Source organism: Labrus bergylta, chromosome 4, assembly GCF_963930695.1.
Source record: "Labrus bergylta chromosome 4, fLabBer1.1, whole genome shotgun sequence".
NCBI classification, from domain to species: domain Eukaryota; kingdom Metazoa; phylum Chordata; class Actinopteri; order Labriformes; family Labridae; genus Labrus; species Labrus bergylta.
The window spans coordinates 24433390-24458497 of NC_089198.1; the positions used below are offsets into that span (position 1 = coordinate 24433390).

A 25108-nucleotide genomic window follows, 5' to 3' on the forward strand; every position below is an offset into this window, starting at 1 on the left:
ATAAAAATGTCAGCTAAAAATGTCAGCTAAATATATTGCACAAATTATTTGTTTGCACACTAAAGCATGCATGAAGAGTTCCCAGTCTTAACCCATTTTTTTTAAAACTTGACTCCGAGAGGGAAGGCCAAGTCCTGGCCTAGTAAAAGCTTGGCATGCCGACAAACATTGCAGTTTATTTGCCTTGAAAAGCAGGTGAGACTTAGCGAAATACCACTTCCTTTTAGCAAGCAAAACATTTAACACCCAACTACTCTGAAAATCAAATTGTCTGTGCATGCAATGCAATCAGACAAGGATGATTCCTTTTGTGATTTTATTTGAAGAAAAACAGAGTCTCCTCTGCAGCTACTCTCATTTCTTCAGTTTGGAGATGAAAAACCTTTTAAGAAAACCTCCCCCCCCCCTTATCTTCAAAGAGACCATGTCTGTCTCGACCTCATCTATGTATGTGTGTTTAAGCTGTGCTGGTGTACTCACAAACTGTGTTTTGTTGGCTGGCGGTGCCTCGGTGATGGACTTGAGGTCTTCCACTGTGACTCTTTCCATGTTTTCCAAGGCTGATCCAGAGTAGAGCACGATATCTTTCACAAAAATGCTGATAGCTCTGAGCATGTAGGACACAAAAAGGTGCATGTGGATGTAGTTCCTGGTGCAGTGTAATCGTCTGGGGGAGGAAAAAACAAACAAGAGTGGCAAGGTAAATAAAATAGATTCAGCTTCTGTGTGTCTTTTTTTTGTGTGTGTAATTATGCTCGTGGGCCGGCACACCTTCAAGTAAGAGTGAGATTTTTCACTCACTCACACACACACACATATAAACGATACTCGTTTTAATTAGAGCCAGCTGAGTTCCACGCTGACTATAACACATTCTTTTAGATTTAGGGGCTTGAAACGCACAAATATTGAATTGCTCGCCTCAAAGTGAGCTGTAAAAACAAAATTGCAAGCATGTGTCGAGTAAAGCGTGCAAATTTCCCTCTGCAGACGAGCACAAATGTATCTGTCAAACGCTCTCCAAAAACATCCTGTTTAAGAGTTTACTGAGAAGTGGCACTTTGAGGTCATGGTGAAGATTAGAATCAGGTGTTGCATCACAAAAGTCAAGACAAACAAGTCAGCTATCTGAACTAAATATAAGTTACTGATTTTTTTTTTAAATCCATTTTTAAGTCCATGATCCCTTTGATATTTGTAATTGATCATTTCTTCTCTCTAAAGCCGTTTTAATTGGCTGGATGTGTGTCGAGCTACCCTTTGCAAAGTATTGATTTAGAATTGGTCAGCTCAAACGAGCAAACATTTCCCTGGTGAAAAATACAGAACATGACTGCTAATGTGATGTATCCCTTTTTCTCGGTCCGGAAAACATTTACGAGTTCTCCTGTCTGCATTACTGACATGTTGACGGGGAGACACGGAGCGCTCTGCAGCATGGGCCAGAATGTCAGACGGGCCCCTGGGATAACTTATTAAACTCATTTGGCCCGTAGATTTCCTGGTGCCAGTTGGAAAGCGTTCCTGAAGCTGTCTGCCTGCTGGCCTGTACGGTAAGGCACGCTGTTAGGAACATTGGTAAACAGCGCCTGCACATTGATTCCTGATACTCGCCCATGATAAACAAAATAAGCAAATACAGACAAATCCTCCCTGCATTAATCAGATATGGGGAAAAAGTTGAATTCAACCTTGTTTGAGGGCAGACCTATGCAATTAGTCGTAAATGAGCCAAATAAGACCCTTTGAAAACCTTAATATATAGTTCTTAATATTGACCTATTTTTAACAATCTTACTGTTTTATAGATTTCATTTTTTTCCTAAAAACTCTTCTGATAAACATATGAAATATTCCTGCTTTTGGGTATACTCCGTTGAAGACTATTCTCAATGAGGCAATACAAGGATTAAAAATACAGTCACATGTAAAAATCTGAATTTATCTGGTAATAATATCTCTTATTATTTACTGCTTGGTGGGATTACAAAGACAATAACAGAGCTTCGTGTCTTTGTATAGAAATCTGAAATCAGCATGCAAACAACAGAAGAACCTAAATGTCAGATGATGGAGCACGCATTACTGCAAGCCTGGAGGCAGACTCCTCTTCAAAAGTCGACATATCATGGTTTGATAAAAGTCAACTTAAAAGTCAAAGGTAATGTTGGATACAGTTGCGTGCTTCATGTTTTTGCCTTGACAGCTTATACGCTGCATTGCATGATTGTACAGCTGTGGCAGATTGCATGACTTCATGCAGAGCCTCTTTCTTTTCATTAAGTCATCCTGAAATTAATATGCCCTCTGCAGCACAGCATGATTGCAACGACATCATGATCAGACATTGGTCCATCATGCCATGAAACATTAAGAATCCCTGTTATGATCTCTCCTGCAATTGCTCTACCCTTAACTCTCTGACCCTGTTTTCTTGTCATTCCCAGTCTTGGGAGCGTCTGTTTGAAAATATTGATTGTGAAAAAAATTGCAGCGAGAGCATTCACTCACCGGAAATATCCCAGGATGACCACAGCCACCATGAGTGATCCCAGAGAGATTGAGTAGCCCACAGTGTAGATGAGGTAGAGGCGGTGAAAGACCTCCTGTTGGAAGAGCATCATTTATATGAGAATGTACAACATCACCTCATTTCACTGCAGCATTAGATCTTCTGAGAGTTCAATAAGTCTATATTTCTTCCCTTTTCAGCCACAGTGTAAGAAAAAACATTCAAAAGAAATCACCTGTTGATTTGTTCCTAGAAAGTAAGACAGACGGGTTCTACGAAATATGTGTAAGGTCGGCTACAGAAGCCTTGAAAAACCTGTGTGTGTGTGTGTGTGTGTGTGTGTTTGTGTGTGTGTAAACAACTGCTAAAAACCACAAATACATCTGATTACTACATCAATCAATCAGTTATTTTATATTAAAGTATGTTTTTGATATAACAAAGCAGCAACCAAAATCACAAATGGAGGGATTTTCTGTTATTTTTTTCTGTTAGTTAGTTCCCTCCTTTATATAAACACAGAGGAGGCTGGTAATGTCATATAATCAGATATAATGAGCACCACAGTATAAACAACACGTTACTTTTACTGTTAGCTCATCTAATGTACTCGTGTATAACAGATAAGGTTCAGGTGGCTTCATCAAACCTGATGAAACAGCATTGATTCAGTATTTTATCAATTTTAAAAAAGAAAATTTATCTCCACCTGCTGAAAAACTTAATATTGTTTTTTTATATAATATTTATTGTTTTTCAGCTAACAGAGCTTTTTATACTAAAGCTCTGTTTTAGTTTAAGCCATGCTGATGGGTTATTAAACTAGAAACACACAGTTGTTTTTATTTTATAGATGTTACAGGACTTAGTTTTTATCAGTTCAATCCTCCGGGTTGTTAACTTTAGGCTACATATAAATGCAGAGAAAAAATGGAAAATGTTCACATTATATCGGCACTCCCCCTCCCCATTACTAAACCCACTCAAACATGTGTACATCACTTTTTTTTCAAACGCGCCTCTTCTTGGCAACAGTAACGTTTCAAGCACCCAGAAGTTACTGATGGAAACAACATCTGACACGGCTGGTGGAGCTGAGAAAGGCTGGGTGGAGCAGCGTGATGTTCCAGCAGCGAGCTGGCAGCCAGAGGACGCTGTGAGGAGAGCCACTAACCAGACCCCTCTGTGCGTCAACAAGCACGAAGAGGCCAAGAGCCCTGTGTGATGTAACCAGAAACTCTACTGCTGTTATCACTTAGCATCAGAGGCTTGCACCAAAAAACATACCCCTAAAATTTTTATTTTTTTTTAAAGTGGGTGCCTCAGTTGTGGTGGTGGTCCGCGGTATGGCAGTTAGATATGTGTGGGGATTTCGTTCGTGCATATGCATTTGTCATTAACTGCTGCAGCCCGCACTCTCTGGAGCTGATCATCATAAACATCTGATGTCAGAAAGAGATTGAAGGGCGCCATGATGAGGTTATACCCACATCCTCAGCTCATCATGCAAGCAGGGGAGAGAAATATGAATCTAGGACAGCTGTTGGTGCATTCAGTATTTCATGAGACAAATCTATTTTAATTACACGTTTTATTTTTTCAGTGAGTTATAATTAATTGACTGATTACTCTCTTGTTCTAAGCACCCTATTCATCATCAATATGAAAGGTGCTTGGTAACCCCTAAAGATAGAACAACTTGTTCATTTCAAGGCTATACAGTTTCTCATGTGAGTTATGCACAGTAGAATAGTTCAGAATGTCATAACTCATTGTACAACTCAAAGTGCTACTCTACAGCAAAAGAAAAACAGTCACCATATTCAGCTGCACACACGACTATTTAAGAAAATACACCATAAAAAAGGCTATCTGCGCTTGATGTAATATAAGAAGAAAAATGTGCTCAGAACAATAACTGCTAAAAGTGTTGGTTTGTCTTTAAGAGCCAGAATGTAGCAGTTTCTATACTCAGCGGTCCTATTCACTACAAGGGTTATGACATAAAACCCTCTTAGAAGAAGAGAGAAAGAAATACTACGGGATCACACCAAACCTTTGTCAGTCTCAAGGGGGATGATGGAGTTACAGGCTGCTGTGTTTGCTTTACAAAAACAATTTTCTCAACATGTGCCGTGGTGTGACGGTGATGTCAGCGCTGTTGGTATTTATGATCTCCAGCTCCCTCATGCTGATTTATGTTACAGATGGTTACGCCTGATTATAATGTTTCGTTAATATGCATGTATGAAACGTTTTGGGTTTCAGTTGAAAAAAAGAAAGGTGTTGTGGTTATTTTTAAGCTGGAGATTCTGACGTTTTTGAATAGTTTAAACATTGGAGAAATGAGAAAAACTGGGAGAGAATGGTTGACGGCCATGTGACGCTAATAATACACAATTTTCCCCCTGAGTTGCTGAGTTTGTGTTTTTTTTTGTGTGAGAGATACAAACACTGCATAATATAATGGAAATAACACAATAGGAAACTAGCTGCAACAAATTACAAAAGAAGAAACAAAAATCTCCTTATTGACTTTGTCACTGTAACTGTGCAGTAACTGAAAAAAATAAGTTTAAGTTTATAAAGTTTCTCCAGGCATTTCTGACATATTGTGTTCAGCACAAGAAGGGAGGGACATGAGGTCGCAGGGACCTTGGACCTCCAAATTCTATTCAATATTATTATTAATATCTTAATATTATTAAATCTATGTAGGTCAATTCTTGAATCGAATTTAACATTTGTACCAGATTTTTTTATATATTTAGTCCCTGCAGCGGTTGCTAAGCAATATCATTCATAAGAACTAAAAGGGAGTAGAAACCATTTTATTCCAGCACAATATGAGACCAAGGTGACACCACAATATTATGATGACCACTTGACCCATTTTGTGTGGGAACGATGTGACCTTGACCTTTAACTAGAGATAATCAGTCCAAGCTGAGGTGTGTGCTGAATTTGAAGAAAAATCCTATGATAGCATGTTCATAAGAAAAGAGTGGATGGACCAGTGTTGGGCCCGCAGGCTTAGGACAGTCAAACAATGGACTTGTGTCAACCTATATAGCTAGTCAATTAGCATTAGTGATAAGAAGTTAGAAGAGCTAGTTGATCTTGTCAACCACAGAGCCAGGCTCACCCCTAATAAAGACAGAATGTATGCAGAAGACATACATCAACCATGGGCCAAAGCTCACTATGGATCAGATGATCCACCCCTTCAAGACGTAGTTGCTAATCTTATCCATCTCCCTATAGAGCAGCTCGACAGCCTGAACTCCTACACCCTCAGCACATGTGAAGAGAAACTAAAGGGCTTGGTTGAATATGCAAATCAACCAACTGGGAAGCCAACACGTACAGTTTCAGATGTTCTAGGCAAAATTCTCCTCCTTTATCAGCGCAAATCAAATGTGCAGAATGAGATACACCGGGAACAGCTAGCCCGGGTACTAGAAGAAGGACAGATCCTGTGGGACGACTTCGAAAGAATGCAGGATAAACTAAAGACCTTGCAGGAAAATTGCAAGGCCCTGCAGGAGGAGAATAAAACACTGCATGAAAGCAGCAAACTGGCCGAACAGAAGAAACGAAGTGACACGGTACCCAGATTTCAGGATAGGCAGATAAGTACTGCAGCCCCCAAATCAGCTGAGGAAACCTCAGACGAAGGATGGGAGACTGAAACAAGCCCCTGGAGGAGGGAGACAGACATGTTGCAGGATCTGGAGGAGAGGGGAAGGCACCGCCGGGTCGACCCAGGCACAAAAGCGCCTCAAAGCGCACAAAATGTCCTCAGACCACCCGGTAAAGAGCTGGATGATTAAAGATGAAGGGCCCCCGCGTTCCGCAATACGCTTTGAGCGAAGAGAACCCTCACCCCGCAGGAGGAGAGGCTTTACTCCCCCTAGAGACAGGGAGGAGACACGGGCCCAATTGGGCACCGAACGCTACCTGTCCCACGATAGACGGCCACGTCTGAGCCGAACACAAACTCCGCCACGGTTACAACCCTACTACTGTGACAACCACAGGGCTTACGATTCGTCAGACGAATCGGACGACCCTTGCCAGCCTTCGGGTCAGGGCCTGCGAACCAGGCAGATAGAACCTCAGGCCAAAGATCTGAAGCGTTTTGACCCAGATAGCCCAGATTCAAGTATTAATGACTACTTAGAGAAGTTGACCATTGTCTCCTTGACCTGCCTCATGCGTCCTCACATGAAAAACTGAAACGGATCTGGAAGACTACGGCTAGGAGTGTCCGTGATTTCATGGGGACACTCCCACCAAAGGTCCGATCCTTGCAGAAAGGAAACAAATCTGTTAGTCAGCACTTACAAACTGCCAAGCAGAAAGTGTTGGACATGTTTGAATTAATTCAGGGAGCACAGGTAAGCATGGAGCAAGACATATCGTCAGGATATGACTCTGATCCTGGACCAAGCCCCTTAAGAGATCAAACAACCCTGCTGAAAAAGCTCAGTAAAGAACCGAGCAGCCAGGATAACCCAAGGACTGTGGAAATAAGTCTAGTTTTCCCTGATTTTGACTGTGGAGCCCCGCTCCTTGGGGAAACGCCCCAGTTCTCTGACAACTGTGACACCCTTTCACACCTTCACAGGTTTGAATCACCACATAGGAAGGGGGGTGACTTCTCAGCCCCCAGAGGCAGAGATAACACCAGGCCCCCTCCTGCTACCTGTAGGTTCCCATTGCAGGATTCACGGCTGAGGAATATCCAAACCTCAGATGACTTGGATGGCTCCCTTCTACCCAGAGATCAAAGAATGTGCATAAGGCTCATTGAATCTATGGCAAAGGATGTAGAGCGGTTTGATCCAGATAACTCAGACCTCTGCATCGATGATTACCTCGGAGCGATTAACCTGTGTCTCAGTGAGGTACCTGATGCATCCACAAGAGAAAAACTCAGGCTGATCTGGAAGACAACTTCCAAGAGTGTCCATAACTTCACGACTACCCTTCACCCTGAGATCAGATACCAGTACTCTGCGCTCTGCAATGCTTTGCGCCAGGAATACTCCACCTACATTGACCCTGCATCTGCCCTTCTTAGTGCTTTCAGTGTCTTGCACCAGAAGCACGAGGCCCCCAAAGATTATTACTGGCGACTAAGATCTGCATATTTCCAGGGACGTGAGGCTCCAGGTTTGGAAGAGAACCCAACTTTCAAGTCCATCTTCATGCACAATCTGCATGGCTGCGTGCGTTCAGATGTCACCCTGCATAGTCGTACACATCAGCTTAGTATGAAAGGGATCAAGAGATTCGCACAGGCGGTTTGGCAGACATGCTTACGTCACGTGTCACGTGAGGGCAACAAGTTGCCTCGTGCTAGGAATAAGAGACCATATCACCGGCAGAATAGAGAACAGAGCCAGGGGGGTGAAGGTGGGACTCAACCACAGAGTAGGTTCCAGCCTGGAGAACTGATCACTACCAGATCCGAAAGGAACTCTCGGGATGGCCGTAGCCTGAGACAGAAGGGTAGGTATAACCGGAGTTCCTACGAGCTCCCTAAGGAAGCAAGTTCTGACAGTTCTGCCAGGGAGTTGGAGCGCATGAAAGATGTGGTATGTCAGGGGGTCTCCCTCGCTTACAGAGAACCCGATTCTGACTCCACATAGGAGTGGGGGTGTAGCCTCCATTCTGGAAACACAACAATGTCACTCTACCGACATGAATGTTTCCTAGTCCCTGTTTTGTGTTTTGACATTGGTAGGGAGACACATAATGTACATGTTCATTTACACACCTACATGCCACAAACACCTTCCCACAGGCTTACTCCTGCCCAGGCTAGGAGTTAGCCCACAAATCTACACCTGATACTCTTCTCTTTCTCTCCTCCTCTTGTCTGTTTGTTTCATTTGTTTTGTTAAAGAATGCACCTCGAGTAGCAAAGCTTTGCTAATGCCTGGTTAAGTTTTATGCCTAGCTTTAGACATAGTTAGACAGTCTGCCCAGACTTTGCCTCAGTGTCTGCCCAGACCGAATGCCTCTCAAAATGTACGGACTTTTTACTCACTAACTATTTGAACATTTGTCTCCTAACACATGGACTGTTGGCCCTATTTGCCCTAAAGACCGCGACCCACAATCCCATTCTTCAGGACAAAGGGGGGATGTTGGGCCACGCAGGCTTAGGACAGTCAAACAATGGACTTGGGCCTGCACCTCTGTAAAAGCCTCATTTGAGTTATTCACTGAGATCACAAAGAGGCCTAAAAGGACTCTTAATCCCAGAATCCCCTGCGGTACTTCACACCTACGTGTGAAAAAACTCCAAAACTCCAAGACTTCCATTGTTCTTCCTCTTTCCACGCGCTGACTTCTAGTGCTCGGAGACCCAAGCTCATCTCCTGTTTCTGCAACAATCTTCCTTTGTTTTAAGTTTTTTTGGCGCGCAGGTAATCCGCGGCCAGCAGTGTTCTAAATTCAGAGCTCGGATTGTCCAGTGAATGCATCTCAGTTTCTCAGAGAGCGTCAGACTATAACAGATTATCAGAAAGATAACGGTCTTATTCCGTCCTGCAACGAAAGGACATCAAAGGACATCTTTCCACTCGACGGAGAACCAACGAAGCCGCTCTCGCCGTAAGGGACCCTCGCCGCCATCAGACGCCTCTGCACCAGGACGGACAGAAGATTTGCTCCATTGCCGGACTCTTTTCCTTTCACCAATCGCGGACAAAGCGATTCATAAGTGAGGCTTAATTAGGTCTGGGCAGAATTAGCTTTAGAGAGTGTTTTTAACAATTGTTGATCGAAGCAGAAACTGTAATTTTTATCTTTGTTGGACCGCTGCGTCCTGAGTTTTAACTGTTTAAAACTCTTGTTGTTGTTTCAGACCGCTGCGTCCTATATGTGTTTAGCGTAACAGCGTTATAACCGGGTATTACTCTTCTGATCAGAAAGGCCAGTGTAAGCCGTATTAACTTGAATTCAGCTATTAGTTTGTTTCTGTGAATGAAGGGAATTACTCGGAGTTGTGGCGCGGGAGTCGGACTGTGATCCGGCCTCTTCAGGCACGCATTTCTCTTTTATTCTCTTTTATCCTCTTTTATTTCCCCTTCTACGAACATACACACACACATATTCCCGTGTAAACGTACATCTGGAAACCAACTCCACCACCGCGCCATTACGCACAGAGATCTATACACTCGCGGCTATCCAGACGCCTCAGAGACACAGATCGTGTAGGGCCGAACTCGGTCTCTTTAAGGCCACATTTAGGTTTCTGTTAGGTGTGCGCCATCGGAAGGGCGACCACGTGGGACGAAGTAATCTTCCCCCCCTTTTCTCTCCCTTTCATCCACACACGCACGCACGCACCCAGGTCTTTGTTAGGTTTGCGCCATCGTGAACGAAGCCATCTCTCCCCCTTTCTTCTTCCCCCTCTCTCTCTCTCTCTCTTTTATAATTTAAGAGAGCAGTTGTTTGTGATTACTGGTGTATTTGCATTGTGATATAAGCTGGGTGCGAAGGCTTTGTGTACGGATTTCACGCCTTCAATTTATTAAATATAGTTATTCATTATTAATAATATTAGTAATTAAATAACTAATTTGAGACTGATTTGAGTGATATTTTGGTTATATTTACCTGATTACAGGTTGGTGCCCCAAAATGAGATTAAACATAGTTTAATGATATTTTATTTATATTATTAATAATTAAGTATAATTATTAAAGAATATAACCAAAGTTGACTTGATACAACCCCAACACCAGTGTTATATTAAAGGTGCATTACACACCACAGCAGACAAGCACAGCACTTTTTGAAGTTTACTTTATACTCACCAGGAAAGCTACATAACAAGTCTATGCTGCAGAAATCTGGGTTTCCTCTTATCTCTATCTAGTTGTGGATGTAAGCTTCTACAAGCATCCGTCATAATTGGTGAGTGCATTTCTCCTCTGAATGGAATGCTTTCTGGCAAGTTTTGCAATTTGCAATTAAAACTAATTAGACACTGTTTTGAGTTTATGTTGGAGCGAACATTAACCTGAATGCAGCCTCACATTAACACAAAGTGACCACATTGCCATCCTGTCATTACTCCCGCTGTCATCATCTCGACGTTTCATTAAACATGAGTAAAGTTCACTCACACTGTGCATTACAGAGAAGACGTGTATAAAAATGTGTAGTGCATGCACAAAGGGATTGTAATTGCTGAGTGAAAATGGTGCAATAGATGCCTAAAAGGCTGTAATATCAAGTGTGACAGCTTAATCTGGGTATGAATCCACAAAGGCTTTGACTCTTAATTGCTGTGAAGGGAGGAACTGTATGTGTGTCACTGAGCATGTAAATGATGATTATATTACCCTCACCTTTTCATGGCTGTGGTTGTAATGGTAGAGGAATTTCGCACATTCGTTATAATTGGCCCACGTCTTGTTGGTCGTAGCCTGCTCCCACGTTCCATTGTTGTCACACCGACGGTATGCGAGTCCTTCAGACCCAACAGAGAAGTCTAGTTTTAATTACATATTCCGCAAGTTGTTATTCAACACAGTCAATTTCTCATCCTCAGCTATAGCTTCTTAAGCAAATCAAACACTGCAAAAGAGGTTTCAGTGATGAGTGTAAGCTGTTAGAGGCCTGTCGCTGAGCTTTGACTTTATCCGCCGTTCAGTCCTACCTTTGTGGTTGAAGTCATAGATATACTCTGGACACGCAGTGGATACAAGTTTTCCTGGAGCTCCTTCGGGCCAACAAACAATCCCGTCCCATTCTGGTGAGCAGGAACCATCTGTGGAGACAAGAGCAGCGCTGACTTTTAAAGATGGAGCTCCTCTCTTGGTTCAAGCATTACATGGCTACAGGCTTCTGCAGTAGAAGAGTGCTGTATGGTTTCTGTTGTCCTTTAAGATGCAGGCCAGATAAATGAACCTTATATTGTATATGAAAGAGCACTGCAGAGCAGGGTTGTAGAATGTGCTGAGTCTGAAATAAGTACTGTTTTTTTTATTTAACATGGGTCACACAGAGAACAAATCCCTGATCTATTGTTTAATAATTAAGACTTGCAAACATGGAGTTCCCAGCATGCTGAAAACAAGTAGTCCATTGAATCATGTATTCATTAAGGACTTGTTTGTTAGCTGCAGCAGATTGAAAAAAAAAAGAAACTACCACATTGTTAATGGCATCATACTGTTTTTATCTTGTACTGAATTGGTTGCAGTATGGATTTCATTTAAAAGATTCCCTGCAACAAAGACTGCATTGTGGGGTTGTATGAAGCCCATTTTATGTAAGCTAGGTTTCATAGCTATGTGTGCTCTCTATTGATTATCTGTTTTTTATTTTTTTCAAACCAAGACTTAAAAACAAGCAAAATACGCAACTACAGTCATTAAAAAAATGCACAGAATAACTATAAATTGCCTCCCAATTTAAGTTCAGTTTAATGCTGGAAAACAAACAGACAACAAATCTGCTGTTTAGCTGGACAATAACAGCTTTGCAGATTTTGCATGGATTAATAACATGTCACCTTTAATTAGATATAAAAATGTTTCTAATTGTTTAACACTGTCAGTTTATTGGTTCATGGTCTGATATACAGTATACAGCCCACAACTGTTTTTTTAAATTATTATTATTATGGATTCCTGGTATTCTAGAGGTAACCTCTTAAAGTGGCAGTACGCAACATGAATGTTTCAGCCTCTCCTTCTGCTACCTTGTATCTCTCCACTAAGCAACAAATAACACACAAAACATGCATGCCAACTGTTGTTACTTTACGTGTCTGTTCCTTTCAGCTATTTATGTCCCACATAGAGGATAGAAATACAGACAGGCAATCAATAATATTACATCCAAAAAAGTGAAAAAGTCGCAACTGGTGTGCAGCTCTCAGCACAAGAGAGAGGGGGAGGGAGAGAGAGAGAGAGAAAGAGAGAGAGAGAGAAACCTGATTGGATGTTTGATTCAGACTGGATTTTTATTTTCAAAGTAAACAAAAAGGGGGAGGATGCTCGCAGACATAGATCAGCCCGTTATTAAAAGGAACATTTCAATATAATATTGTTGGTGAGATTCAATAACCAATGACTTTTTTATTTCAACTAAAAATTTTATTGAATTTTTTGCTTCTGTAGCTTTTAAATGTGCTTGTTAGGAACAATAGTAACAATAGTAACAGGAGCGCTCGCTGTGGGCAGCCCCCTCGCTCTGACATCTCTCCATTAGTGCATGTCCCACGTGGGATTAATAAAGTATATCTTCTAATAAGTGTCTGTTAGAATGTCTCCTCTTTTGTCACATTTGTATTTCACTATTAAACATTTACCAGGGAAAACATTTCAGACCTAGTGTGACATCCTTAAATAACACTTTACACCTGAATGTTTCGATTACAGAGTAGGCTGTTCAAATGAAACTCATTTCAGCCTAACTTAAAACATTTTTGTGGTGAATCATAAAAACAAGTCATGCAATCATTAAAACAACATTATTTTTTTCCCCCCTAAACTTTTAAGGATCCCAACAAAATTGCTGACGGTGTGCTTTTCTCGAAGATCACTGAAACTATTTTTAGTGCAGAAAGTAAAAGGATCTGTAAATAATACATCTAAACGTGGTGCAGATAAAGAGCTGGAGATTTAAAAGGGTGGAAAATGGCCATTTGTAAGAATAGAGCCCCTTAATTGTAAGCTCTCTGATAGTGGAAGCAAAGTCTGTTTCCCCGCAGATTCCTGGCAAACGCCACCTTCATGGTTTGGCATTTTATGTTGTATTATTGAAACCATCTGCCCCACTGTGACCACTAATAAGTAGCTACGGATAAAACTAAAACTATCCCCTCTTTGCAGTAGATCCATTATTTTCCCATTCCTGTAATCAAACTTGCAAAAAAAAAACAGGCAAATAAAAAGCATGTCGTCATTGCTTCACATGTCACTTGGAGCGAGAAATTAAAGAGTAGACAGCGCAGAGCTGACAGAGTCTGACAGATCTTTGGTGGGAGAAAAAAAGAGCGTTTAGTTTTCGAAAATCACACTGACCACACATCCTGAGAGTAAAAGTAGAATTGCTTTAGGTTTTGTTACCATAGGACCACCTACTAACAGGCTCAAATTAAACCCTGCACACACACACATATCATTTCCGAATGTTTCTTGACCATGTTTAAATATAAACGTGACTACGCAGGGAGTTTGGTATTAGTGATGTCAATGGGGTTTTTAATAAGGTTTTCTTCCCCCCCCACCTCATTTGATTTTGACCTGCAGATGTCAAAACACAGACTGCATTTTCTCATGATATATGCAGCCTTTTTATAATGATTGCTGATGTTGTTCCTTGCCCAGACCACAAGCTTGAAGGCTGAGCTATTTTCACACTGCAAGGTCCGGGGCATTGCTCCCACATCCCTCCACTGTCCTCTGTAGGCAAACCTCAGTGTTTTCCTACAAGAAAAACCTTGTTTTAGCCTCGTAATGGAGACTTTTGTGTATTTAAAGCACAAAGGAGAAATAAAAACAAGCAGATTACATGTTGAAATACAACCAAAGATCAAGGTTTTAGGCTCACACGGGACTTGATCCTTTCTTAGTGAACCTGTAATTACAGGATCGACTCATTACACAATCCCCCATTTCAGACTGGTGTTTTAAAATAGTCACACTCCACATTTCCTATAATATAAAAAAGAAAAGCTGAAACGAACAATATGAACCTGACTTAAAAATTATACCTTAGCAGCTATTTTCTGAGGTCAGACAACAGTACAAGAAGAAAAAAAAAAAAGGGTGAATTCAGTCCAAATAAGACCGACCACTTCAAGGAAAAAAACACTTTCACGGGTCATCAGAGAACACAATAAATGTTTCCTCCAACTTTATTTCAAATCTTGACATTCTCCTCAATCTAACTCAGAATCAGGCAAACCACGTCCCAGATTCTGATCTCTACTTAACATAATTACTAACGAACAGCCAGATGAGACACTATAGTTCAAATCAAGTTCAAGTGAAGTGAAGTCAAAGCCATTCATGTGCCATTAAGTAAGAAACATTTCAGCTCAAGCATGCTAAATGAGTGCATCATGTGCTTATTTAGTCACAGAGTACAATATGTTTACCTTTAATGCTGGTAAACTGTTGATGGTGATTAGAACGAGCATTAAATGCAATCTTCTAAAAGAGGTCAGGAAAGAGCCATGAGATAATTAATGAGTCTCATCCAGTGTCTGTCCACATCATCAGGTAAGCAGGTCAGCTCTCGTGGGCTGAGAAATCCTCAGAACAGCAGCTCAGGCCGCTCACAGAGTATCAGTCAGACGTTCCTGATGGGCTCGTTAGAGTCCAGGTTCAGTTTTAATATCCTCCCTGATGTCCAGACAGAGCACCGTGCCAGTGAAAGATTCAACAGCTATTGTATGTGTATATATTGTTGTTCACCCAAAGGCCCAACTAGAGACAAGAGTTGGAAATTAGCAATAGCTACATACTCTTGAAGCACATCAGTTTCATGGTGGCCCAGTGGTTAGTGTATTTTCACATTTAGCATTCAGACATTAGAGGGGGGTGTCAATTGTCTAACGCTCTGAAAGAAAACAATTATGCCCATTCCTTGTGTAAATGAGAAGATGAAGTGACTTTGCTGGGAGGTAGAGGGTGAAATGAGACACCAGGCTGGCCAGTCACCACCACATGTCAGGATGAATTAAGGCTGATGGAGGTCAGAGGAACAGCCAACTCTTATCTGAAAGGGGCATAATGTTTGACCTGCTGCTCTGCATTAGCATCTGTGATAACATCCTGTTAAGTAGACTTTGAGAAAAAAACACAGTGCTGTTATATAAAGCCTGGACATCTTACACAAGATGCTGTTCGGCGCCTACAGTTCTCAAAAACAGCAATACTGTCAGATTTTTGAACATGTAATTTCACATTTGTGGACATTTATCCAAAACCATGAAAAATTGGGAAATACCCAATGTAACTAGTGGTAACGGTCAACAAAAGCTTTTGTGTTCTTAGCCGGGAAGTAAACATTTTTAATGATGTGTTTCATTTACAAGGGGGTATCGTTTGGAGGGTCTAAGAATCCCATGTGACCACAATGCACTGGGGTTAAAGAGTAAATAATACGATTGGTTTGGCTGTGGAATTCAAAATCTTTCTCTGAACAATCAACTGGGAAAAAGGCAGAAACCACAGCGGGATATAGTAGAAGCTGGGGTCGAATGGAAAATGAACACCCATAAATACAAAATTTCACCCCCGGATCAGCCTCATGTTCAATCCCAGCCTTTGGGGAACCCACAGGGAGGACTAAGGAAACAAAAGAAAAATGTGACAACGTAGCTTCAAAAAGCTTCTTTCAATGAAAAGGGGGATATGAGATGAACGTATCAGCAAAAAGATAGGAATATTTTTTTTACTTTTTAAAAAAAGCATCAAGGAAGTTGTTACGGAGCTCTGAAATTGGCACAATAATCAGCTGATTAGCTCCTGTAATCAACAATCACATTCAAAGAAATCCCCAATCACGTTCAATCAGGACAAGAGGGCAGGTTCTACAGTCTGACGCACGATCACTTTCACTTTCGCACTGCTCTGCTGCTGGTTTATGCTTCACTCCCACAGCTCCTGGTTAATTTTACTATGAGTGCCAATTGATGTCTCCCTTCTCCTACATCTTATTGCCATCCCCTTGCCTTGTACACGTATTTGAAATCTGTATCCGTAAGGTTAACCTCTGTCTGAATTTGACCATCGACTGTGACATCACTTACATGTCATACTGCTTAAAGGAGCTAACAACCAACCAGAATTACTCAGCTCCGAAGTGATTACAATGGTGTGATATTTTCAAATCATGTTGTTATTTTTTTTTTTGCCATGTTAGCGGCTAGCTGGAGTGAGTGGCCCATGTCATTGAATAATTTGCCATGATATTTTAGGCCTTGGGTGGACATCCGACTTTCTTCCAGTGACATTCTCAGGTTGAGGTTTCTTTTTAACTAATGTCTCAACAACTGTTAACTGGATTGTTGTGAAAGACCTCCTCCTGTGATATCTAATGTTTTACTTCAGCAACATCTTCAGTACAAAGTCAAATTTGTCAAATACTTAAGTTTATGACCAAATACTTAAAATGAAAATGTCATTCCTATCAGCCTCTGTGTAAGTGTTAAGCACTTCTTAGCATGATAGCATGCTATAATTCACAACTTAGAGAATGAATATGGCAACAACTTGTCCTAAATCCACATATTAGTACTGTCATTTTTAAAATGTTAGCATCGTTTAATCAGAGTTAAACTTATAGCACTGATGTTTGTCTTACGAACAGCAATATATTCACGTCTTAGAACTCCGATTTTTTACTCACCATGTATTAAGTGCTTGGATTTGATGTTTTCCTCACACTTCTGTTTGGCTCTGAACAACAGGCCAATCTGTTCCTCTTTCGTCAGAACATCATCTGCATTGACCTGAGGAAAGACAAAAAATGACACAGTGTTATCTTCCAATATTCCAATATTATTTAAAGGAGCAATGCGTATGCCTGACACGTAGCGTCTAATATGGGTAGCAGTCCAAATTCAATAAATTGGAGCTGTCTCTCCCCGCCCCCTTCTCCCTAGAGCCGATGCACACACAGGTTGCCATGTCGCGGACACAGAAGCTTCAGTGTTTAGCCAGCTCTGTATCGGTCTATTATTGATCAACTATTTATCAGTTCACCTAACCCTAACCCTCCAAATATTATCTATATAGAATTAACAAAGTTTAGCCTAATATTGACCCAAGTTCTAGTTAATTAGATGATGTATATGCTTTCAACTTAAAGCATATACAAAACCCTTTCACAATAGTTCAGTGATGGGTTAACAATCCAGACAATGTCCTCTTCACAGCTGCCCCACAAACCACTGACCATCATAGTCCTACCAACAGCATCTTCTAAATCCAGTTTCCTCTGGTGAAATAATCCTCATCATTTTCACCACAGTTATTTTCTCAGAAGGAATAAGAGTGGAAGGAACAGGGTGGTCTTGGATGTAAGACATCCTGCTCTTTATCTTGAAGGTCAGATTAGGAAGTGCTTTGACCACAACAGTGTTCATGAGCACAGTGGTACACCGTCTTTATTATGGTCTTAGCTCTTTTTTTTTTTAGAGCTAAAAGGTTATAAAAGACCTTGTTTTTCCTTCACCTGTCAGCATCAGTTTCACATGTAGTTAAAAGACGCTGCTTTTATTCCCGTGGTTATATTCACTATGTGCTCTCAAGCACATTTTTTCTCAGCTTTTGTGAGCTTTTGTGAGTGGCGTGGTACCTCAGGTGGGGTTTTCCAGTCAAGGATATATTTTCCGGTTTAATAAGCCACACTGACTTACTTACTGTTTGTCCATGGATCAGTAATGGGCAATAACGTATGTGACTATAAATGTATAGAATAAATAATAACCTCTGTTTTTTTAACTTAGTGTGACAAGAAAAGTGGAAAAGAAAACCTAAAAAGTCATGCCAAGTGCTGCATTTCAAATTAAGATCATCGCACGAACAAACAGGATTTTCTATATCTGTCATATAGAGGTATTAATTCATGGTGTGTGCAGCAGAATGCCATGTGTCCACACAATGACACACAAACCAACATGTGACAGACAGTGTTCTTCAAGGTAGGGCTTAAAACACTCAACATGTCTTCTTGCTTCAGTGACGCAGAGCAAACAGTACAGATTAAAAACAGACGTTTTGCTCAGTCGGCTGCAGTTGTGTTTGCCCATTTCCAACATAAATTACATGTGTGGATGAAAATAAATCAAATTCTGCTTAGACAAAGGGTACAGAGATTAAAGCAGTGGGGGAAATTCATTTTAACAAAGCGGCAGTTGAATCACAAAGATCGGAGAAAAGAGAAATTGAAAGAGACAGAGAGTGAACAGGTTATATTGCGCACGCCTATGCAATTACACTGCTTGAAATGTATTCCGTCCATTTTCAGCTGGGGATTGCGTCTCAAATTTTCAAAATAAAAGTCCAGATTTGACTGTAGCCTCTGTTTGAGTTCATAAAATCAAAGGCAGAGATGGAGATCTTCAGAGAAGATTAAATTATCCTCTATTTGCCCCACAGTGTAGAAATGTGCTGTGAGACATCAAAAGAGGGTGGCTTAACAGCAGAACAATGTAGATGTAAAAATAATTTTAAAAACAACAAGTTAGCCAAGATCTAATAAGCAGAAATAAGTTAATTAAGTATCTGAGAGAGACTGAAACTGAAAAAAAAAACATTTAACTGCAGATTATTACACAAGTATGTTTCTGTTTGGCATTGATGATGATCATAAAATTGAAAGTGGGCTTTGAGATATTAGCTGTGGCTTTCTGTAAAGAGACCTTGAACTACACTGATCTTACTTCATCTTTTGAGGGCTGTATAAAGACTTTTTTTTCTAACAAACTCTTTTACAAATAATAGTCCTGCATTCAAAACATGAGAGACAGGACCCTGTTGGAGTGAGATTTTTTAATCATGTTTCATGTGTACGCAGCATTTAAAGGTTGAAGCTGGTCAAGGGAGAGCTCATTTGAACTACTTTACAAATTGGCAGTCTGAGGTATAAAATGCATTAAATGCTTTAAAGTGACTTAATGTTTTTTTATGTAAAGTCAACTCAAAGAAATGCAAAAGCCTTTAAACTATGTCTCGCAGTCATGAAGACATTTAAAGTATTAGATAAAATAAATATGAAGTTAAGTAAAAAACTATAAGCAGAGCCATGTTCCTACATATTTCCCTAGTATTAAACCTTCTGTCTGGTTCCTATTTACTAGCAGTTAAAAAATCTCAAAAATCTGTATGCTGAGACAAGGAGGGAAAGCAGGCACGTTGTGTACATTGTCTCTGATGCCAATGTGTAATTTTGCTCATTTAACTTTAAACTGCAAATACCCAAACTGTCGTGTTGGTTCTAAATTGAAAACCATAATACCACAATCCATCAATATTTTCACTCCTTTCAGGCCTGAAATAAGGATGTCCAGTTTGAGGCTGAATAAGGTTACAGAATGAAGACGTTTATGGCTTTGCACAGCAAATAACCACGGATGGAACAACATCGGACCGCAGGGGAACAAGGATAGATACTACCTGTTTACTCTACCAACTACGCCAATTTAGAATATTCCACTGAACACTCCTGAGGTGTCCGCGCTATTTTCATCTGAATGACTGGCTGGTGTTACTTTAGGTGAACGCTGCAGGAAGCCAGAGACACTGAATCTCGATGGAAACGGCCCAGAACATAATATCATTATCATCCCTGTTTGGTACTGTAATGTATCATCAACTCTTCAGTTCCACAGTTTGAATAATAGAACTAACAAGCTCTTAATGAATGTTATTGTTTTTTTTCCTTTAATATACATCCTTTTTCTATACCGCCTTCGGTGTGGAATCTTGTGTAAACTGGCATAATAAACACTTCAAAGTTGTGTGAACTGTCAGCAAGTTTACTGAACTTTTAAATCACACAAACTTTCTCAGTAAAGCCAACACATTAAGAAACAAACATCTTAACCTTTGAAAGCCATTTTGAGCTCCTGGGAAACATTAAACTTAAATGAGAAATAGAGTTTTGGGGTAACGTCTCTTTCATGTGCACACTCGCTGCTCGCCGAGATGCAGCCATGAGTATCATTTACCATTTCAAGAAGAGAACCCTGGGTAATAAGTGTGCCCCCTGATTATTCCTGAAAAACTATTCCTCCTCCGCTGGCCCGACTCCAAACCTCCAATGTAAACACGACTCTCACAGGGAGAAACATGGACATTCTTATTTACTGCACTTCATTCAAAACACAGTAATCTTTTTGTTGAATGCTTTCGAGTGTGTGCCAAAATGAAAATTAGAAAAATACACAGCGTATAAATGCGTGTGTTTTCATCACTGGTGCCTAGAATACGAACTCCACTTGAATAAACCACAAGTTTGTATTTGTCTCTGCAAACTGCGGCTGGATGGATTCAACTGCTGCTCGCTGCAAGGATATAAGACCAATATTGAGAGAACTGTATTTAGGAGTTAAACCACTGCGACTAAACACTACCACTATACAGTTTGAGAGTGAAGGTACACTTACAGTTTAGTTTTAGTTGTCTTATTTCAACATTTGGTGTATGGATTATTTTAGTAACTTCATCCCCAGTTAAGTTTAGATATAAAAGTTTGGCTTGTTTGTTACCACAAATGAATATATACACTGTTCAAATGTTGATTTCTGAATATTTTTAACCAAAGGGAAAATGAAAAGTTACAAATAATATTAATAGGGGTGCTGGTTTAGCTCAAGTGGAAGAGCAGACATCTCATGTACAGAGACCAAAGTCATCGTTGCATCGGTCACAGGTTCCACCCCTTAACATGCTTGGTTGGTGCATGTCAGCCCCCACTCTCTCTCCCCATACTTCCTGTCTCTCTTAAAAAAAAAAAAAAAGAAAGAAAGAAAAAATAAATGTTGATAGATGTATTGCATTTATTGAGTGAAGACACTAGATTTCTGCTACGTTACCAACAGTTCTGATCATGGACAGCCTTGCACTTTTTTTTCTTTCTTCAAGAGCGTTGTGGTTAACCAAAGTCATTTCCTGAAATACCCTACAGTGAATAAGAGAGTCAAATACCGGCGCTTGTGAGGTAGACTTTCATTTGAAAGCACAAAACACCCAACAAAAACTGGAGAATCCAAAAAGCTTAAACAAACCACACAAACACCACGGAGTCCAATTATCTGTACAAGTCAACAATGGATATCAAGTCAAGTACAGCCCGTTGCTCTCATAAGCACTGACTCAGACCATAAAATACATAAAGGAAAAAGACTGAACAAAAGTCTTATTAAGTAGTGCACAATAACCAAGAGAATTAAACCCATATTCAACCAGAGGGATTTCAGATACTTCCCAGGGTTGTGATCTTTGCTCTGACCGCCCTAAAAGTCAAGGTCAAGAAGAATACTTGTTGAGATTGATGTTTTTCCCCATAAGAAGGCAGAGGTGATCATTTTTGTTTTTGAAAACTGTATACTATATTTTCACGTTTATTAAAAAACTTCCTGATGTAGAAGAATATTTCATGTTATAGTGTCTTAATAGGTTTATGATAGAAAAACACAGCTATTTTTTCAAAGCCAACCAAGGGATTGAATTGCCATAATGCTGTAGGTTAACAGAGTTTACTGGTGTCTATGAGTGTGGGATCTTTATAAAATGAACCATAAAATTAGTTCAAAATAAACTCTAAACTGTGGTTGTTCAAGGGAATATCCTTCAGTGCTTCAAACAAAGATATGAATCCAACTGAAACCTGTTTGACCAGCAGTACCAGACCAGTAAAAGACCAGTTAACCACATACATCTTTAAGAAAATCAACCACAGTCTATTTAAAGTGATGGATGGCGTAGACTGACTGGGGTGTTTTATTCAAGAGAGCTGCCAAAGTTTTTAAGCCTAATGGTGGCACTAAGGGGATGGTTGTCGGATTAAAAGATGAGTTCATTGGAAAGCTGAAAGGCAAGCTTAATGGTTTCAGCACCAAAGGACCACTTAGAGTCCAGACTTTGCTCAGTCAGATGCTGGCTGACATCCAGAACAACAGTTGGTATTCAGACAGCCTCTCTGTCTTCATCTTCAACGTGAACAGAGATTGTTTTAAGAGCAGATTGAAACCAACAGAAGAAATTCTCACGAGTAAAATAAATGAAAAATGTCACAGAAGAGTAAAGACACAAATGACATGTCATTTGTCTCAATACCAAAAACAGATTTTGATGTGCTGGACCAGTGACTTCCCCCTGAATACAAACGATGCATATTGAATCTTTAACTAGAACATTTCAAGTTTGTACAATGACAGTTAGAGCAACATGTCAATTTTTTGTAACTTGTACTTTGCATAGTGTACTTGGATATCATTGCTGACTTTACAGAGCCGGCTTAAGAGTCCTGTCCGTGAACAATTGCCGTTCTGACATGAGATGTTCCAATTTCAAACAAACTGGACACAATTTCTCATTGCAAAGAAAATGTTATGGTGGCCACTAAATCAAGTCATGTCAACGACTGTGCGTCATAGTGAACTGATTATGAAAAGAAAGTGAGAACCAGTCACCTAGCCACACTAGCCTAGCACTACATCACAAATATTCTGCTCTGATTGGTTGTTGCTGCAAGATACATTTTTGTCTTCCTCCTTTGAGATTGTAAATGAATGAAATGCTTCAGTATGCCCACCCCCTTTATTGTTAACATACATTCTCTGATTAGACTTTACTAATTGGACTGGAAACACTAACCAAAGCCGTTTTAGCACCTCAGAGTTGTCCAATGGTGCCTCTGTCTGTTTGCTGATCTGCTCACTGAGGATGAGATTTTTTAGCTAAATGGTCGTATTAAGTGAGACTTTCCTCTCCAGCTCACACTTCGTCACATAGATGATAAATAATATACAGTTCATATTTACCCTGCTCACTATAAAGCACCTCTATTATGGGCATACAGTCCAATGTTTGTTTTATGTACTTGTTTTGGTCAGTTGCCATTCTTTACACCGTAGGCTAACATTCACTTCCTTGTTGTTGGCATATCTTCAAAATTGGATCCCAAGGGCTTTTGGACTTTCCTGTATGTTTTTTTTCTCAGCAAAATAGGGGGGTCTAGAAAATTATAACTCTGCTGAATCTTGTTTTTAATGGCCCGTCCACTATCTGGAAAAAAAACTGAATATGTTTCTTTTGACATATTGCACCGCATGAATGTTTTAGCGGATGAGGTTCCTGGATATTCTAAACTCTGTGAGTCAGTGCCACTCCTCTTCAACTGTGCAATTTGCATTTGATGATAAAAACCACGAACCACAAGACTGGTTGTCCTTTGGAAATGCTTGCCGACCACATTCTGACTTAAAGCAGCATTTAGCTCCTAATTATACCCCTGCTCTGGTCGTAAGGCTGAAGAACAGCACTCTTGTCCTTGATGGAAACATTGTGTGTGCTCGCTCTGAGAAGCAGCAAACATCTCATGTAAACCGGCTAGCTTTGATTGTGTTGTTCTCTCAAATTAAAACAGACCATTCTTGCGTTATGTAAGGGAGTTCATACACAAAGTATGGAGCCGTGCAAATGCAGTATTTTAATTTTCATCAAAAGCTTTAAAACTACTAATGGTTATGCAACAATCAAATGCACCAGATAATTCCTAATATCTTAATGGACCTCAAAAGTGTCAATAATAACAGGCAGGGACAAAGGGTATAGTACAGTCTTTTTATATGTGGATTATGATGATTATGAGTCAAAAATAAATGTTTAGATGTGGATTTATCTTCCATAAGAGCTTTTTTTACCAGCTGTAACAGACCATGCAGTGTGACTACCCACACTGTAGCATTAATGGCATATCATAGCCTGACAGGCAAGGCTTGGTAACATGAGCGGTAATCCTCCGCAGTTGAGGATAAAACACGAGATAATGTCAGAATTCATTTTAGCTTTCAAAGAGCATTGTTCAATCATTCCACCAGGAGAGAAACATCAAGTTTTAACAGCATCAATACATTGTCACAGAAATAACATTTGAATTGCTAAGTTGTATTCTTCTTTAATTCATATCAGCAGTAATATTGAATGTCACGTTTGTGGGTTAATTGTATTACCTGCAATTTGCCTTAACATGCAGTTATTGTGGAAAAAAATGAAAAAGGTGAGGCTGCAGAAAGTAGGGCACTATATAATTGATTAGAATTGACAGTAGGTACATTTTAATGGATTCATACATTTTTAAATCAGAGTTTCACTAAAATACTCACTGCCGCAAGAAAAGATGTCTGAAAGCTTTCTTAAGGTAAGATTTTCCCCACAAAGTTTTAAATTAATGATGCCAGAGGATTAGGTCACTGTTAGTGGTTCAGGTGGAGTATCTTGTTCCTGTTCATTCAGATATAGACTCTATACCGATGACACAATAACTTCTGTTTCTAAAGTACTGAACAGCAAACTCACAAAACGTACAAAAGCTTGATCCGCTGCTGGATCAACTCAATTCCCTGTCCGTCATAATTAGCCCTCTGCGGGGAGTCTTCAGTTGCTTTTCCCCCTTGTTGAACCCCACGAATGCAGTGTCATCACAGACAAACACAAGTCTAAAGAACTGTAAATGCAGCCACCATCAGCAAGCTCAGCATGCACATCCTTCTGCTCGCTCAGGCCTGTAATTCTCGCACAGATCGAGTCAACAACAGACAGAGAATACTTTCACATCATTGACTCCTACAGAGATGCAAAAAGGACTCGTGTGAATTATTCCTGATTTAGTGTCAAGAATTATAAGTTGTAGGGTTTCCTTATGTAAGAAGACTGCTGTCCTGGAGAACAGTACGTTACATAGCAATAAGTATAACAATTGTGAAACGCTAAAGATGACATATATCCTTACATTTAATTTATTAATACTGATCAGCCCTTTAGAGCTACAGCAAAAGTTAATGGACAGAAAATTAATTGGCAATTATTTTTAGGTTC

The 25108-nt window shown here is 40.1% G+C and overlaps 1 protein-coding gene across 1 annotated transcript in view; it reads right to left on the minus strand.

Moving 5' to 3' along the window:
• pth1r (parathyroid hormone 1 receptor) overlaps window positions 1-25108 on the minus strand; it is a 50934-nt gene that overhangs the window by 10336 nt on the left and 15490 nt on the right. The window contains exons 2-6 of the mRNA XM_020654377.3: window positions 16911-17013; window positions 11200-11310; window positions 10889-11010; window positions 2512-2606; window positions 481-667 (exon numbers count right to left, since the gene is read on the minus strand). Coding sequence (XP_020510033.1) covers window positions 481-667; window positions 2512-2606; window positions 10889-11010; window positions 11200-11310; window positions 16911-17013 — 618 coding nt within the window. The remainder of the gene's footprint in view (window positions 1-480; window positions 668-2511; window positions 2607-10888; window positions 11011-11199; window positions 11311-16910; window positions 17014-25108) is intronic.